Consider the following 15,816-nt stretch of genomic DNA (forward strand, 5'->3'; position numbering starts at 1 on the left):
ATCCTCCGATTTCGCCAAAGGCAAAAACCGATGGGACTTCGCCGCCGTGGACAGAGTGTACAGAGGGATAGGCATGAGGTGTCACGACCTGAAGGAAGGATGTTGTAACAAGGGATGTACAAGACTTTGGAATCGCGATCATCACCTAGGATAGTATTTGAGCTGCGAAGCACATCCAAACCGAGGTCGCCACCATGATGGACTGGCGGAGTACACCGAGCGAAGCCGGCGGAACGCGTTTGGTACCCCTAAACGACGAATTATTATCCCTAAGGCCCTCCTTGGACGCTGTCTCTCGATCTTGCATTCTTTCAGTTCCTGGCGTGGGAGCAAGACGAAGACCTGCCGCTACTGAGCACACTGAGTTGTGAGTGGAGCAAGCCCGATACACAGGGACAGCACGTCGTTCCTTCCAGTTCAATCGAGCCGCTTAGGAAAGCGTTACCAACTCGCTTCTGCTCTTCCCAACTCGAAGGATATGTTTCGTCGCAGACGAGGCAGGAGCGAAGCCTATCTCCTTCACCTTCCGCTGGAAATTCGGAGCTGTTGGAGGAAGGTGCGCGAAATCCGTGTATGCCGGTAGCAGGATCTATGGGCTAATGTGAGGAAGGCGCGACGGCGTCAAAAGTTGGATAGATGGCACAGGTTTCCTGTGCGGTCAGAGGAGGCGGCAGCGTTCAGGAGGCCTGTGTATGGGTCAAGCGTGGGGTATACGCGTGTCCTGGTAAAATACACATGCTCAACGGGCTGAGTCGATGAGAATGGGTAGGGGAGCCGCACGGCAGTGGATCAAGAAAGCGACGATCGATGGCTGGGTAAGTAGTGAGGAGTGTGGGTTGGTGTGAGGATATGAGGCGCGCAGGATATACGATAGAGATTTCATAGTGAGAGAACCGCTGCCAAAGAGCACTTGCAGGCTGATCTTCATCTCTGATCCTGGTTCGCCTGAATCTTCGCATGGCCAAATCGTTGCAGCCATATCCTGAGATATCTAAAAGTCACTTGCGTATGGGTATCCGTTTTCTCCGATCTCCTCGTTGTGGTAGCCAGTTGCGTGGTCTCCGACATGTCACAGATGTCTTGCCTAAGGGAAGACTTTCCTGCCCAGATCCTATTCCTTTCCAACTGCATGACCCAATCAGTACAAGCCCATCAACCGCTTCGAGTCTCATAGACAACATAACTGATGCTCACTGCGGGCGCCACTTTCAAGAGATTCGGCGTCACGCCTTTGAACAAGCCCTTGAAACCCTCGTTGCGAAGCGTCTTCTGCGTGACATCGACTATTCCGGTGTACGTCGCTTGATGCAACACCGTGCCCTGAGCCTGTAACCGTGTTCGTAACAGGTTGATCGGGTAGACAACAGTAGCGGAGATCGCTCCTGAAGTGGCGCCGATAGCGGCTGTCCATACGTTGCTCATAGTGACGTCTGACTCGTGGCAGCGCAGGTCCTTGGCACGGCGTGAGAGGTAGAATGCCTTGGACTTTTCGAAGATGAGCAGATCGATGGCCGAGTAGGGAAACATGCCGGCGAGACCCATACCGAGACCTCGGTAGAAAGGCCCAAGTTTGCCTTGCCGCCACATCTTCTTAGCTGTTTCTGTTATCAGCGCATTGCCTCGCAGGCCTCCTTGGACTGTTTCGCATTGCATTCGAAACTTCAGTGTGTCGAGCGGATAGACCATGCACTGTGCTACGGCACCACCGAAGCCGCCAGCTAGGAATTGGGCCGTCGGATGAAGATGCTTGGGATCTGAGCCGTCGATGTTGGCGAAGAATCTCTTCGCTGCCTCGTATGCACCGAACTTGACCGCTGATTCGGGCATGACCTTAACGACGTTGAGGCCGTTCCCAGCAAATAGACTTCGTATGCCGCCTGCTCGCCACAGTTCCTTACATGCGTCGCGCAGGGGTTGCGCGAAATGCCTGATAGCTGCTACTGGAGCGCCTTTCTTGGCGGCATCAACGGCAGCTTCTTTCGGAGAGGTCTGAGCAATAAGATACACTTTCAAACGGTCCAAGGGAGCCGTGGTTGTCCGTGAGATCATACCTGCCATGCCTCCAGCTATGAAGTAGCCTAACTCGGCAGGAAGAAGGTCTGTTAGTATCGTTATTAACCCTCTGTAAGCTTAAGAAATGTGAGAATCCCACTCTCAGGAAACGTCGATGTGAGCAACTACATCAAAACGCCAAGCACGAGCTGCGTTTAGCCCTGACGGGACATGCACCAGAGGTAGAGCCACATATCACAAGACGGGGTTGGGCAGAAAAGACTTCAATTGACTTACCGAAGCCCTGGAGAGTATCGTTGATGTGCACGTCTCCTTCCTGGTTGACATTCGCCGTGGCCGAATAGTAAGTGAGGACTGCACGCAGACTTGGCACGCCGGCTGGTATGAAAAGTAGAAAGTCTCTGTGAACTGGAGTTAGCACGCCAACATATCGCCAGACTGTTCTCTGTATCACACTTACCTCCACTCCTCGAAGCTGATTTCTCCATCGTGATTCGTATCGACCTCGTCAAAGAACTGATCCAGTTTGTTCGAAGAAATAGTAAGCCCTGCCCTCTTGAACGCCATGCGAAGTTCATCCTTGTCCAAAGCACCGCTGTGGTCGCGATCTATACTCTGAAACAGTTGGTACAGCTCTTTCTCAGCATGCTCAACAAACACCATGAACTCGTGGAACTGGATTCGACCATCGCCGGAAGTGTCTACTGCTTTCAGAACGTCGTGGAGGAGGTCGTCGGCATTCTTCAACGGGTGATCGATCTTCTTCAGTCCCTTCTTGAGTCCTGTCAAGTCTATCTGCCCCGCTGCCGAGGTGTCGAGCTTTCGCCATAACTCGTGTATCCGCTTTTCGCGGTGTTCCTCCGTCTCTCCGTTCATACTCCAAAAGGCCGAGTCAAGTGTTGCGGATCGTGAGAGGGCTCATGTTTGTGGCCGAGCGGTCGGCTCTGCCCCTCGAGGCGACGGTTCGCGAGCGCTGTTCGCTCCGCCACTTCGGTCGTGCCGTGGCGGCCCCGGCCTGAAGTTGAGCTAGCAGATGGCTTCGGTGTGCTGAGTGAGAGTTCTCGATTGACATGCAGCCCGCAAATTGGCAATTGACTACGGCAGTGTCTTCAAGTGAACTTGGGTGTGATTGCAGTGAAGCTCGGTTCGGGTTACCTGATAGGTAGTGCGTCATGGGCCCGCCGGAATAAAGCGCCGTATCTCCATCTACCAGGCAAACAAGGCTACCTCCCTCTATGACACAAGGCATCTGTGCAAACTTACTGCGACTGTCAGATGCTGCATGTGCTGCGCAGAAAGAACCTGAGACACAACGCAAACGCAAACGACAAGAATATCCACAAGAAATGAGGGATGTCGGCTCAGCGGCGAGTTGAGGAAAGGACGATGAGGCAGACCGATCGCGTCCGGAATCGTTGGGCCCAGGAAGGAGTGATTAGGGCAGCTACGACCATTGCGACCTCGACTAGCTGAAGCTGAGGAGCTGGACGATCCGACCTCGAAATGGCAGCAAACTACTGGGAATCCTCCCAGCACCAGAACTGGCTGTTCACCCGCGCCTCGCTAGCCGACATTCGGGATGACCTGGACAATTCCTACAAGACCCTCGTCACTCAACATCCCTACCCAGACCGCCGCTTGATGTTCATCTTCCTGCGCGACCGAATACTCCAGATGGTCAAACGTCTGCCCTTCCGCCAGCAATGCGTAGCGACCGCACTCGTCTACATGCACCGCTTCCTGCTGTCAACGCCAATGCAGAACGTCAATATCTACCTCCTGGTCGCAACTGCCTTCTATCTGGCCTCCAAGACAGAGGAGTCGCCGCACCACATCCGCGTGGTGGCGGCAGAGGCACGAAACTCATGGCCGGATTTCATCCCAGGAGACGTGAGCCGTTTGGGCGAGATGGAGTTCTGTCTGATCTCAGAGATGCGAAGCCAGTTGATCGTCTGGCATCCCTATCGCACACTGATCGATCTGAAGGATAACCAGAACCTCAAGCTGACAAGCGACGAGTTGGGATTGGCGTGGTGCATCATTAACGACAGCTACATGACGGACCTGCCGCTGACGTGTCCGCCGTTCTTGATAGCGGTGATCGCCATGTTTTTGGCAGTGGTATTCTATCCGTACTCGAAGAATTCGGGGAACAGGCAGGCAGATCTACATTCGGCGGTCAACCTCGACGGGCCTTTCGCGACAATGGGCTCAAGACCAGGCATGGCAGGTCTCATGAGCAGCGCCATGCATGCATTGCCAATGAATCCACCCATATCGGCAGCATCAGCATCTGCCAACGGCGCAAATGGTCGCGCTAGTGCAGCGGGTAAAGACCCTTTGCCGATGATCACACCCGATCGTCAGCAGACTCTTGCCACGATCGCATCGTCAGAGAAGCTGACCAACACGATCAAATTCCTGGTAGAATCCGAGATTGACTTGAAGCAGATGATCAACGGCACGCAGGAAATCATAAGTTTGTACTCAGTGTGGGAAGAATACCATGAGAAGAGCATTAAGGAGGCAATAGCTCGCTGCTTCAAGAGCAATTACTTCGATAGCTAGGCGCTTGAGAACGGGGTTTTTGAAATCGAGTTGGACAAATTTATTGCGCAGAATCCGATAGCACAGTACACGTAAGAGTGGCTCGCGCAGGCAACGACGGCTGGGCGATCGAAGATGCTGGCAATCTGCCCCTCAGGCAGCTTCCTGCACAGCAACACCGACTCTTAGCCGCCGCCTCAATTCCAGTACTTGCGGCTTATTCGAAGCAGCCGCACCATTCCAATCACGCTCAAGCAGCACTTCCTCACTGGTGTTGACGTACAACACGTCGGCTGCCGCATTTCGAATCTTTGGATAGCGATGGAGCAAGAGACGTGTAAGCTTGTCCAGTACTTTGTTCCGCAGATCAGGATACACGAGGAATGCGCTGTATAACCTGATTAGCGCATCCAATCGTTCTATAGATGCCGTCGTGGTGTGGACTTTCTGGAACGTGTTCCATGCTCGTGCGGGAAAGCTGTCGGTATCGGAAGCGAAGATACCTTGCTCGACCATGAAGGTGCAGAAGTCTAAGAGAGGGATGACCTGGCTGTCTTCTGCTGATCCGGACTCGGCGACACAGCTCAACATGGCTGACATCATCCGCTGCTTTATTTCAGCGTTCAGCCGCACGTCAAGAGCATATGTTGTGAGCGCGCGACAGCAGGCACGTCCAATCTCCTCCGTGGTCCCCGCAGCTGACGAGGCGAGACCTTTGATCAGCTGAACATTGACTTGCTCGTTGCGTACAAGCGGGAGCAGATGGCTGAAGTAGCTTTCAGAGGAAACATCAGCCAGGTGTTCGTATGACTCTGGTAGTGCTGGCTGCCAGCCCAAATAGAACCAGCATACTTTCAAGCAGGACGATGCACGATGTCTGACTTTATTAAGCCTTTCTGCTGCGAGCCGGACAACGTTTGGTGTCACTGCCGCTATCAGTACCTCAGCTTCTTGCATCGGGAATCTGGTGATAATCTCGGCCACGTCTAAGCTTTCAAGGCGAAGCAGCGAGCCAATGTCGCCTCTCTGATCATTAGTATAGTCGTTCAGACCGTGCAGCAGCGCTCTGGTAACAGCGGCCTCGTCGAATCGGCCAGTTGATCTCTCTGCCATTGCTCGAAGCGACCGACCAAGGCAACTCATGGCTACAACTCTCGTCTCGATCGCGTCCGGTCCACATACGATGTCCGCAAAGAATGGCAAGATGCGCTGTCTGTCGGCCCCACCTGAGTCGGCAAGTTCGAATAACTTTGAGAGTGAGTGTAGGCGACCTTTGCAGACCAAGTCAGAACGCTTTTGAGTTGACAGATCCATCCAAGACCTTAACAACAACGCTTGCTGTTGCGCGTCCAGAGTCCTGGAGAGCGACATCATGGCCGTCGCACAAGCGTCGACCGTTCGAGGCTTCGAGCTGATCAAGATGCAATGATCTATGATCGACAACATTTCGTCTGGTGGAGACTGGTATCGAACGAGCGCCTGAAAAAGCGGTGCAACGGATTCGATGACCATTTCGGTGTCATTCGTCGCTTTTCCGCTGAGACTGCCTGATAGGTCCTCGAGCTTGAAACACTCCAGGAGCCTTCTCCATGTCCCCGGGTTCGACTGCGAGTCGTCCGATTCTATGATCGCAGTGGCTAGTAACAACAGGCCATGTCGACTTCCTGCTGTGGTTCCAAGATTTCGCGGCTTCAGCTTTGACGCAGTCTGAAGCACTTGTCGTGCTAGATCGGTCCTGCGGTCCGTCGAAGTGCGCCTGCACAGACGCCGCATAGCATCGGCCGCCCATCTTCTAGAGTCTGGATCTGCAGCTCGGGCTCCGCGCCAATCTGCCAGGGCATCGAGAAGTGCATCATGGTAAAGCTTGTCGAGCTCAGAGGCTGCCACAGCGACCTCTATCATTGCTCGTGATCTTCGTGCCACGGCTTGATAGTCGACGACCTGAACTATCGGAATGCCTTGTACGATGATGTCTGGGTGTCGTCCGATGAGCTCTTGCAGAGCTGCTGAAGACCCTCGCCGGATGTTTCCTGAGGGATCGAGACATGCTGCCAGCGTCAGCCGGGTGGCGATCAGCTGTAGGGCAGAGCTTTCGTTGCCATCGCTGTTGCTAGTCACATTCCCACCAGCCACTTCTGCAGCCTTGATGGCGTCCAATTCTAATGTACTGTACTTGCGTGACAACGCCCAAATTCCGAAGCATGCGGCATCACGTACACCATTACCAACGGACGTGCCAACGCTGGAGCGCTGCTCGAATTCCAGACCAACCAGTAATGCTTCTATTATGTCTACCAACTGGTGAGGAGGAGGTGAGCGTCGAAACAGAAGGTGACCAAGCGTCAGCATGAGACCCTGCCACTTCTGGGGATCAACGAGACTGATGTTTCGTTTCATCTGCAAAGTATTGTCCGTGGGAAGGTCCGTCTTCGCCATTGATCGACCCGTGTTCGGATCTTCAACAAGGATGTTCTCTGCCAAGCTACCCAGGACAGCCTCCACGATCTCGGCTGCCATACTTTCGTCCAGGTTTAGGGTAATGACGCTTAGCGCTTTGCTTGCAGCCATACGTACGGGACTGTCTTGATCACCAAGGGCATCGAGGTAGGTTTGGATGCCCTCCTCGAGCATCTCGTTGACCATGTCACCGTCGAGCGGGGTTGGCGTTCTGGCTAGGGCAAGCGCATGGGTCAAGCAAACCCGTTGAACCTTTATCAGCAGCTTCCTAGCAGGAGCAGATCCACGGATTGTCGCGTGATGCTCGTCTGAAGAGGAGAACAGTGTAGCACTTGCTCGATACACCTTGGTCAGAAACGGCGCAACCTCTGACATAGTACCGAGATTCATGAGCGCATACAAAAGTGACAAATAACCAATTGCGTGGTAGACGGACGTGTTCTTCTTCGACGGAGGATCCAGAAGCTTCCCAACAGCGTAGTCGACCAATTGTTCGGACAAGTTTGCAGACTGCATGTCTTTGCGCAGAGCAAGGCGCACTAGCAAAATCACCGCCGATTCTCGTTCTTTGCTTGGGCTTGTTATATGCTCAAAGCCGAGGGACAGGACATCAACAGCGACCTCGGGGAGTCCCTCGGTAAGCCTCGAAAGACCAGAATCAATGTTCACTTTGTTGTGTGTGGACAATGTCGAGAGCTCAAACGGAGCAAGCATCAGATGGGAAAGCCATAGCAGCATGATGTACTTTTCTTCCCAGACGGATGGACTAGTGAGGCTTCGGGATCTCAGGGTCTGCCAATGTCGCATGCAGAAGAGCATAGGTTCCACATAGCGTGGCTCATTGTTCAAGAGACGAACGATCACCTTGTAGCCACGTACTTTGCACAGTGTGTACAGAATCTGGCTGAGGCCAAGTGGCAAGGGAATCGCCTGGCTATCAGACCTCGTCTCGTAGCCGTAGTAGTCCGCATACTGGGTGATATACTGCTGGAAGCCGTCGACCACACTCTGGACCAGCGACGCCAGTACTGGATCAAGTAGCTGCGGCCATTCCTGAAACCGGTCAATCTGAGCAACAGAATTAGAGGTGCTGTTTCTCAACCCAGGTTCTGTGACCTACCAAGTTTCTCAACTCCGCACATTTCGTGTACAGAACGTGTGTGCGTAGTCTGCTCTTATTTCCATCATGCCATATAAGCAGCGGCAATTTTACCTGTAGTTCTGGGATGATGTCCCCAGAAGCCTTGTAGAGCTTGGCATCATAATCGACCTCTGCCGCGTCCATGCCGGGATGATTGGGCACCTGACGCGTACATTGAAGGCTCAGTGGTAAGGGCACCGCAGTGTTATTTATTCGTTAGCCCCGTCACAGCACTGTAGTAGTCGACAAGCGACTGGGACTGAAGTCGTGCCTGCCTCATGGCGCTAGATCATTTAGGGCTAATTGTAATTGCCAAGACCATGACGATGGAAGGCGCGATCCGGACCTCGAGTGACCGCGTTCGCGTCCTCAGGCAGCGGCGGCTGGCCCTCATTCACTTGTCGGTATTCCCTGTTCGTGCTCGCTCTGGTCGCAGTGAATACTTTGTCGTTCTTACACTTCCTTCGTCTGTCGTCCTTCGAGCAGGTCTCTTCTTTTCTACAATGTCTTTCTGTCGCATGCCCAACTCGTGTCCTTTCTGCGAACAACGTCCCCGCCACAAGTTCAATCCTCCCACGCCTTGCAAGGCTTCTTTCGGGCGATAGGCTGACCGCACCAAGCTGCTGGCAGACCTTGGTGTCGGTCCGGCTTGCCCTTGCGTACCAGAGCATCTATCCACAGCGCCGCATCGGTCGGTCAAAATGCTCGATTGGGCGAGATCGGCCCTCATATGGGTCGTCGGTGACTCGCACAACCCGCTGACCGAGGCGAAAACGATAGGTCGGCCCCAACAAGTCAATAAGGCGCAACACCCTGGCGATGCGCAGGTTGCAAGTGGCAGAGAAGGCTCGCAGATCTGGACTCGCTCCAGCAGGGGTGTGAGAGGTACTTCGGGGCATGAAGCAGGTGAGGACTACCTCTCAGGACTTGGTGATGCGGACACGCCTATGGTAAAAGAAGAGACCATGTCGCCGCCTTTTGATGGCAGGAGAAAGGCTCTTATCGATCGTGAACGAATGCCGCCGCCACCACTGAGCAAGCCACCGCGTGATAGATCTCCACTTTCGGCAGACGCAACTGCCGCACCCTCAACATACAATGGTTCAGTCATGGCAGAAACCATGCCAAGCACTGCTGGTCGATTAATGACTGCTGGCATCGAAGACCACGAACTTGCTGAACGCGCTAGGCGATACCAAGAAGCTTTCAAGATCCCAGCGAATTCGGGTCTATGGTATCAGAGCGAAGCAGGTCTTTACTATCATCTTGGTCTTCGGAGTTTCGAACCCCTCCTTCCGGCCTCCTGGATGGTCGACTTCAAGACTTTCCCTGTTGTACTCTTCGAGAGAGATCTCGAGGCAGACTGCTTGATCCGCAATATCTTCGGTCCACAGTTCCACGCTATTCGCTCCCTTCGTGAGCTGATAGAGACTGGCAACCGTGTGAGGGATCTCATCTCAGCGAGGCACAAGACGTCAAGGGTGCAACAGTCCATTCAGCATTCACTTAAGGAATATCTCCAATGGGCGCTGCACGATGGCGACCTCTACGAAACCTCCAGCAGCAAGCCAGTTCATGTAATCGCCAAACGCCGCTCCAAACAGTCTACCGTCGATGCAATTGCTCACCTAGCTGACGAGATGACCATCGTTCTGCAACAGCATGCTCGTCGCTACGTCGAAGAACACGATTACGTCCTCAACCCACCCCCAATTGCTGGCAAAGAGCCTGAAGCCGAAATACATGACGATTCACCAGGCAAAAATCCACCCGTCATCATCGGGTTCCTGATCGTCCAGACTACCGTGTCCGTCTTTACTCTCAACGCACTCAATGCTCAAGCCGCTGAGCTGAGCGACCACGAAGGTCGTGGTATTCACATGCTCGGGCGCTTCAATTTCCTGGAAGACGGTATGGATGTATGGAACGCTTTAGCTCTAGCCATCTGCTGCTGCCATCTTCGCAATGGTCTGCTTGCTACTGCAATTGCCACGCCCGAGCTGCAGGAGCGCATAGGTCTGGACGGCGACGATAAGAAGCTCGATCACGGCAGAATTGCCGGGTATGTCAGTCGTGCGGAGTACGAGGCTGCGAAGAAGCGAAAACATGAGGACGAGCATGAGGCTAGCTCAGACATCATTGATGTGAGTACTAGGAGTCGTGGAAGCTCGGCATATGATGCAGAGTGCAATGGTGCTACATCCCGCGAGCTAAGCGGGAAGCCCAAGAGGAAAGCAATGCAGCAGAAAGGACATGGTAGAAAGCGGGTCAAGAAGACTCCTGACAGCGATCCGGACCTTTAATCCATTCTCAGGACAGGTGGAACAGCGGAGGTCTGAGGCGGAGTCTTCGGAGGCATTTGCTGCGGCGGACGTTTATTTGTCTTTGTTGTGGGAGTTTGAGAATTCATGGAAGCGAAATGATACCCCTTTTGCGTCGAGCCCGGGAAGGTCTCCCGGATGAATATGAAGCACGGAAATTTGAAGAGATACGAGGCGTTCGAGATACCCACGCAAGAGAAGTGAAGAGATTCATAGCAATGGTAGATAGCTGAGAATGTGGTTTATACGTTGAATCACGTATCACAGGGAGCCAGTCGTGATGGATGCCCCCGAGATTCTGTCCAAAAGCACTTGCAACATGCGCCCAGCAAGTTCAGCAGTCCATTGCCACAGATCTTGTCAACCGGCGCCGGGAGACATCCACAAGGCGCAGAATGCATGACCAGCGAATAAACTCAACGAATATATTTCTCGAAGCCCTGGTCTCAGTGGTGCCTGTAAATTTACGCCAGTGAGCTCGCGGAACTCTCTGTCTCACCAATGCTATCATCACACAAATGGTGGAATCGATTTTTCCTCGTTCATCCGCCATGCTATGCTATGCGGCCTATGCCCGGTTCTCAACTATGCTAAAACGTGCCAAAACTAGCACCAACAGCCTCAATCGACACTCTACCCTCGCATCACCACAGCGCGCCAACATCACTATCAAACCTGCCCAACTCCCTTCCCGCCTCCTCGACCTCCTTCCTTGCCTTCATCCGCATATAGAAGATCGGACAATCCCTACTACTGCACAACACCTCCGAGTGCATACTCCCCTGACAGCGCTGGCACTGCGTCCACAATCTCCCAAACCTCACCTCCAGCTCGCCCACCTTCTTCACTTGCTTCGTGTAGAGCTCGCCGATTCGCGGTCGACAATTCTCGCATACTGCCCCATCGGCTTCCTCCTTACCTACCAGCGGCTTCTTGCAACCCATGCACGTCTGCGTCTTCTTCGCGAACTTCATCAGCCCACCGAGCGTCGGTGCAGCGACGGAGATGGAGCGCGTGTGCTCGCCGGCAAGGAGCGAGTTTGCTTTCTTCTCTCCAAGAATGGGCTCGAAGATACGGCCGAGCGGGTTGGCCAGTTGGTTGTCGAGGTAGTATTTCGTATCGATCGGCACATTGTTCTCAAGCACGTAGATGGGGTCTTCGGACTTCTCGTAGTTCTTGCTGTCGCCACGGCCTTTGACGATGACATAGGCGACACGATCTCCCAGAGTAGGTGCTGAGCCGGCGTCTCGTTTCTTCATGCGTTGGGCGAGCTCGACGTGGGCTGCTTCGCGCTGTAGTCGTCCTTTGTGAGGGCCTTGGTAATCACCAGCATGCTGAGATCGACCTTGTTCTGCAGCAGAGCGGAGATGGTGTCCTTGACATAGTCTTGAGCAGCTTCCAGGTCGCGCTCAATAAGGATCTTCTTAAGAACCGTCTCGATCACGTTCTGCACCAATCGACAATTGTCTCGGCGGACAGTTTCGATGCCTTTGGTGTCCATTTTGTCATATTTCTCGGGCTTTGTCCAGTACAGTCCAGCATATCGCTTCTTGTTGATAAGCAGATATGGGAAGTAGACTTTCTCGAATTCGAGCTTGATGGGCTTGATGAATTTAGACGAGACGAAGTTAGCAGCCTCTTCGCCCATCTCCATGACCTTTTTCAAATCTTTCTCGCCGAACTTGACCATCACGGAATCAGTATCACCGTAGATGACCTGAGCGTCGTGAGAGTAGCCATTGGCTATGGTGTACTTCGATTCGACCTCTGACTTGGTCTTCTCAATCATTTGGCGACCATAAGACGTCGTGCTAGAAGCGATGGCCAAGCAAGGCAGCTTCCCGACTGTAGCACCGGTCAGACCGTACACAGAATTGGCCGAGATCTTCAGAGCGAGCTGACGACCGTTGAGCACAGCCTTCTTGAAGGCATCCGTTTCAGAGGCCAGCTCCTTCTTTGCACGTTTTCGAGCAGCCAGGAGTTCCTCCAAGATTTCAGTCAACAACCCTTTCCGGACCTTGGATGTGCAGAACATGTCACCGTTGGGAGTAACAATATAATCCTCGTCCTTCTTCATGTTGAGCTTGTCCACACTGGTCTTGTTGAGCAGAGTGGTGTAGCAAAGGTTGTGTGCCTGCATGATCGACGGATACAGGGAAGCAAAATCCAGGGTTGCCACGGGCACATCATAGTAGCCTCGGGTGGGCTCGATGACGGTAGCACCCTCGTATTGTTCGTCTGATTGATCGCTGGACAAGTTCGGAATCACTAGCTGATGGGCCAAGGCCTTGCGGAACATTTGGCTGATGAACTTCACTTGCTGCCCTCTCGAAAGCAGGTAGTTGAACGGAACGCCCGTTACTCTCGCCATTTCGGTATAATTCACGAGTGACATCAGCTTGTCCATCAGCCGTTGTGGCAGATATGCATCTTTGAGACAGTACACTGCTAGACGTCGACGGGAGTCTGGAGTACCATTGAAGAGCTCCGTGATCATGCTGTGGTGTACGTCTTCTTTCTGTTCTCCCAGGAATTGAGCGCACACCGAATTCAAAGTGTAGCTTCGTAGCTGATGATCTCGTTGAACGAGCTGCAGTAGATCCAGTTGAATGCGACCATTGGTGTTCGTTGCTTTCGTGTCTCGGTTGCCCATCTGCTTACTCGAGAAATTGGTGTCTTTGGCCACAGATTGCATAGTCTTGATTCTCGACCAGTATGGGAACTTTGTCAGCTTGAGGTGCTTCGCCCGGTCTAGCAGGTAGGGAAAGTCGAAATTCGATATGTTGTAGCCGATGATGACATCTGGATCTGCTTTCTCGAAAAAGTCTCGCCATGCCATCAACATTTTCTTCTCTGCTTCTAACAAATCCCCCCGTGTTCGAATATTTGTGTGTTGACGATCGGACTGCAATCGCCGAGTACAAAGACATTTCGAATGAAGGCCTGCGAATCGCCAGTCCTGGTGACATAGTTGGCGATCTGTATGATAGGATCTTGGTTGGCCTCGGGAAAGACGCCTTTCCGGCCAGCACATTCGATATCAAAGGACAAGACTCGTAGAGGCGCCATCTTGGCCCACTCTCCGTCATGCCCGAGCGCCACCAGGTCATGATAGTTACAGTATGCTTCGATTTGGCAGTTTGACTGTCTCTCATAGGATGGAATCGTGTGATAATTTCCAGGTTTGACTTCGACCCACGACATTCCGGTGACGCCAGTGTCGATCATAAATCGGAGCACATATTGGATATTGTCGAATGTCAGGATTTTGCCTTCCACTCCTTTCCACAAATTCTTGTAGTTGGCAGAACCTCCCTCAATGGTCGTGCGCAGCTTGTTGATGAACTTTGGATCTGTCACCGTGATCTTGAGGTATGGACTTTTCTGATTGCCTTGGAAGCCGTACAGATTCTCGCGGAGGACCATCTGTACGGATTGAATGGCAGTTGAATGCTGTGCCACTTGTGTCTCGAGAAAAGCCTTGTAGCCCTGCAAGTCCGAGCGCTGGAAGTTCACCGGAGCAGCGACGTAGATGTAGTGTAGGAAGTCGGTAACGTGGAGCATGATCGAGTGGCCAGTCTGTGGGCATTAGTTGAATCGTTCCTTTGAGTGGGCTCTGCTCACCTCCGAAACGCCAAACATCTTCAACGTGACCTTGCCGCCGTGCAGCGTGCCTTCCTCAATCTCTATCTGCTGAAATCGCAGGATGTCGGTCTTTTCGTTGAAATCATCGAGCGGTGGTCGTTCCCATTGCTGATCTGTTTCCGCGTTCTTTTCTCTCAAGCCGGCGATGTCCTGGGTCATCTTCTCAAGCACCTCGGTCTCGAACTGACTCTTAGGCTGACTCGAGCCGAGCTTCGACCTGAACCCATTCTGCGAGTACGGGGCATGGCCATTGGGACCATATCCGTTCAATTTCCGCTTCTTTGCTGATGGAGGGGACTTCACGCCGGTGTGTGTGTTGGTTGTGTCTATGAGTACCCGCTTCTGCGGCGCCACAGTCGACGCCTGCTTCACGACTCCAGGCATATTGACTGATCAAGCTGAGTATTTATGGTGTGGAATATGCAGAGGCGCGAAGGCCACCCGATCATATGTAAAGTGAATTTGGAGTCAACGCGTAAAGAAAGCGCGACCGCGATTATCTCCGTCATTTCCTGGCGCTACGAAGGCCGCCCCACACTTTCAAGTTACTGGCACTGAGGGGCATCAAGTGAGACGTACTAGCACGCCAACAAAGTACCAACTACCAGAAAATTCTCCGTGATACACACAATCGTAGTTGACTCAGCGACTAGTTGGAAGGTACAGAGCCAAAGATCCTCCTGTAGTATGCGCAATGGCGGACGATCTCAAAGTTGAGGGAACGCCAGGGTTCAAGGTTGGTGAGAAGAAGACAATCGATGAGTACCAGAAACTAGGTAAGTGCCACGGTCGGACAGCGATTGCGGTCATGCTGGCAGCTTCCACTTGTCTGTTGTCACTTGTGTCCGGCTGCTAAGATCTCCCAGATCAGGAAGATGAGGCTCTCAATCGATGGAAGGCATCTCTTGGTCTCGGTCAAGGTCAAACCGTCGCCGATCCCAATGATCCCCGATTATGCGTGATCAAGTCACTGGCTCTTGTGAGTAGGCGACTACACCTCAGTGATAAGACCGCTGATCACCCTACAACAGGAGGTGGCGGGACGACCAGACATCACCATTGACCTCTCCGCCCCTGGCGCCGTTGAGTCTCTCAGATCGAAACCTTTCACCATCAAGGAAGGATGCACGTACGAAATGAAGGCGTCCTTCGTGGTACAGCACCAAGTCCTCTCAGGCCTGAAGTACGTCCAGCAGCTCAAGCGCAAGGGCATTCCTCTAGGCAAGGATCAGGAGATGATCGGCAGCTACTCTCCCAACACGACAGATCGTCCGACCTACACCAAGAAATTCGCTCCGGAAGAGGCTCCTAAAGGCATGATGGCTCGAGGTCACTACGAGGCGGTCTCAAAGTTCATTGACGACGACAACACCGAGCATCTCAAGTTCGAGTGGAGTTTTGACATTGCAAAGGACTGGAAATGAAGAACCTGATGAGATTCATTTGATGCAGCACTGTTTCGAATCACGCAAGCGAGCATAACTTGACTGCAAAAGTCGGGTATCATTTCTTTGTTTCTCGTCACAACACAACGAGATGCGTCCTGGGTATCAATGTTTGGTTAAGCACCACCAATGCAGTACGGTCAGAACAGCTGCGCACCATAATGATCCAACCAATCACAAAAAGTACTCAATGGTCGTGCCAGGTCCATCCTTTCCGTTCGCTTGCGCTTGTTGCTGTTGCTGCTGT

At 53.0% G+C, this 15,816-nt stretch overlaps 7 protein-coding genes across 7 annotated transcripts; 3 read left to right on the forward strand and 4 right to left on the reverse strand.

Moving 5' to 3' along the window:
• Window positions 1-1,152: 1,152 nt before the first annotated feature.
• Window positions 1,153-2,889, reverse strand: AB675_4157 (Calcium-binding mitochondrial carrier SAL1; the record flags this gene model as incomplete). Its single annotated transcript, XM_018144274.1, has 3 exons — window positions 1,153-2,078; window positions 2,290-2,414; window positions 2,474-2,889. The coding sequence occupies 3 exons, from the start codon at window positions 2,887-2,889 to the stop codon at window positions 1,153-1,155; spliced, it is 1,467 nt and encodes a 488-aa protein (XP_017998517.1).
• Window positions 2,890-3,516: 627 nt separating this feature from the next.
• AB675_4158 (RNA polymerase II holoenzyme cyclin-like subunit) lies at window positions 3,517-4,581 on the forward strand (the record flags this gene model as incomplete). The annotated part of the gene is made up of 1 exon (XM_018144275.1): window positions 3,517-4,581. The coding sequence occupies one exon, from the start codon at window positions 3,517-3,519 to the stop codon at window positions 4,579-4,581; it is 1,065 nt and encodes a 354-aa protein (XP_017998459.1).
• Window positions 4,582-4,713: 132 nt separating this feature from the next.
• On the reverse strand, window positions 4,714-8,302 carry AB675_4159 (Tubulin-specific chaperone D; the record flags this gene model as incomplete). Its single annotated transcript, XM_018144276.1, has 2 exons — window positions 4,714-8,085; window positions 8,138-8,302. 2 exons carry the CDS (start codon window positions 8,300-8,302, stop codon window positions 4,714-4,716), a joined length of 3,537 nt encoding a protein of 1,178 aa, XP_017998545.1.
• Window positions 8,303-8,859: 557 nt separating this feature from the next.
• AB675_4160 (uncharacterized protein) lies at window positions 8,860-10,461 on the forward strand (the record flags this gene model as incomplete). Its single annotated transcript, XM_018144278.1, has 1 exon — window positions 8,860-10,461. One exon carries the CDS (start codon window positions 8,860-8,862, stop codon window positions 10,459-10,461), a length of 1,602 nt encoding a protein of 533 aa, XP_017998537.1.
• A 662-nt stretch (window positions 10,462-11,123) lies between these two features.
• On the reverse strand, window positions 11,124-13,318 carry AB675_4161 (DNA polymerase delta catalytic subunit; the record flags this gene model as incomplete). Its single annotated transcript, XM_018144279.1, has 2 exons — window positions 11,124-11,771; window positions 11,825-13,318. The coding sequence occupies 2 exons, from the start codon at window positions 13,316-13,318 to the stop codon at window positions 11,124-11,126; spliced, it is 2,142 nt and encodes a 713-aa protein (XP_017998451.1).
• Window positions 13,319-13,338: 20 nt separating this feature from the next.
• On the reverse strand, window positions 13,339-14,508 carry AB675_4162 (DNA polymerase delta catalytic subunit; the record flags this gene model as incomplete). The annotated part of the gene is made up of 2 exons (XM_018144280.1): window positions 13,339-14,058; window positions 14,104-14,508. 2 exons carry the CDS (start codon window positions 14,506-14,508, stop codon window positions 13,339-13,341), a joined length of 1,125 nt encoding a protein of 374 aa, XP_017998481.1.
• A 310-nt stretch (window positions 14,509-14,818) lies between these two features.
• On the forward strand, window positions 14,819-15,548 carry AB675_4163 (Rho GDP-dissociation inhibitor; the record flags this gene model as incomplete). Its single annotated transcript, XM_018144281.1, has 3 exons — window positions 14,819-14,900; window positions 14,991-15,103; window positions 15,156-15,548. The coding sequence occupies 3 exons, from the start codon at window positions 14,819-14,821 to the stop codon at window positions 15,546-15,548; spliced, it is 588 nt and encodes a 195-aa protein (XP_017998620.1).
• Between the last annotated feature and the right edge of the window lie 268 nt (window positions 15,549-15,816).

This window comes from Cyphellophora attinorum (assembly GCF_001299255.1).
Source record: "Cyphellophora attinorum strain CBS 131958 chromosome Unknown Contig18, whole genome shotgun sequence".
Lineage (NCBI taxonomy): Eukaryota > Fungi > Ascomycota > Eurotiomycetes > Chaetothyriales > Cyphellophoraceae > Cyphellophora > Cyphellophora attinorum.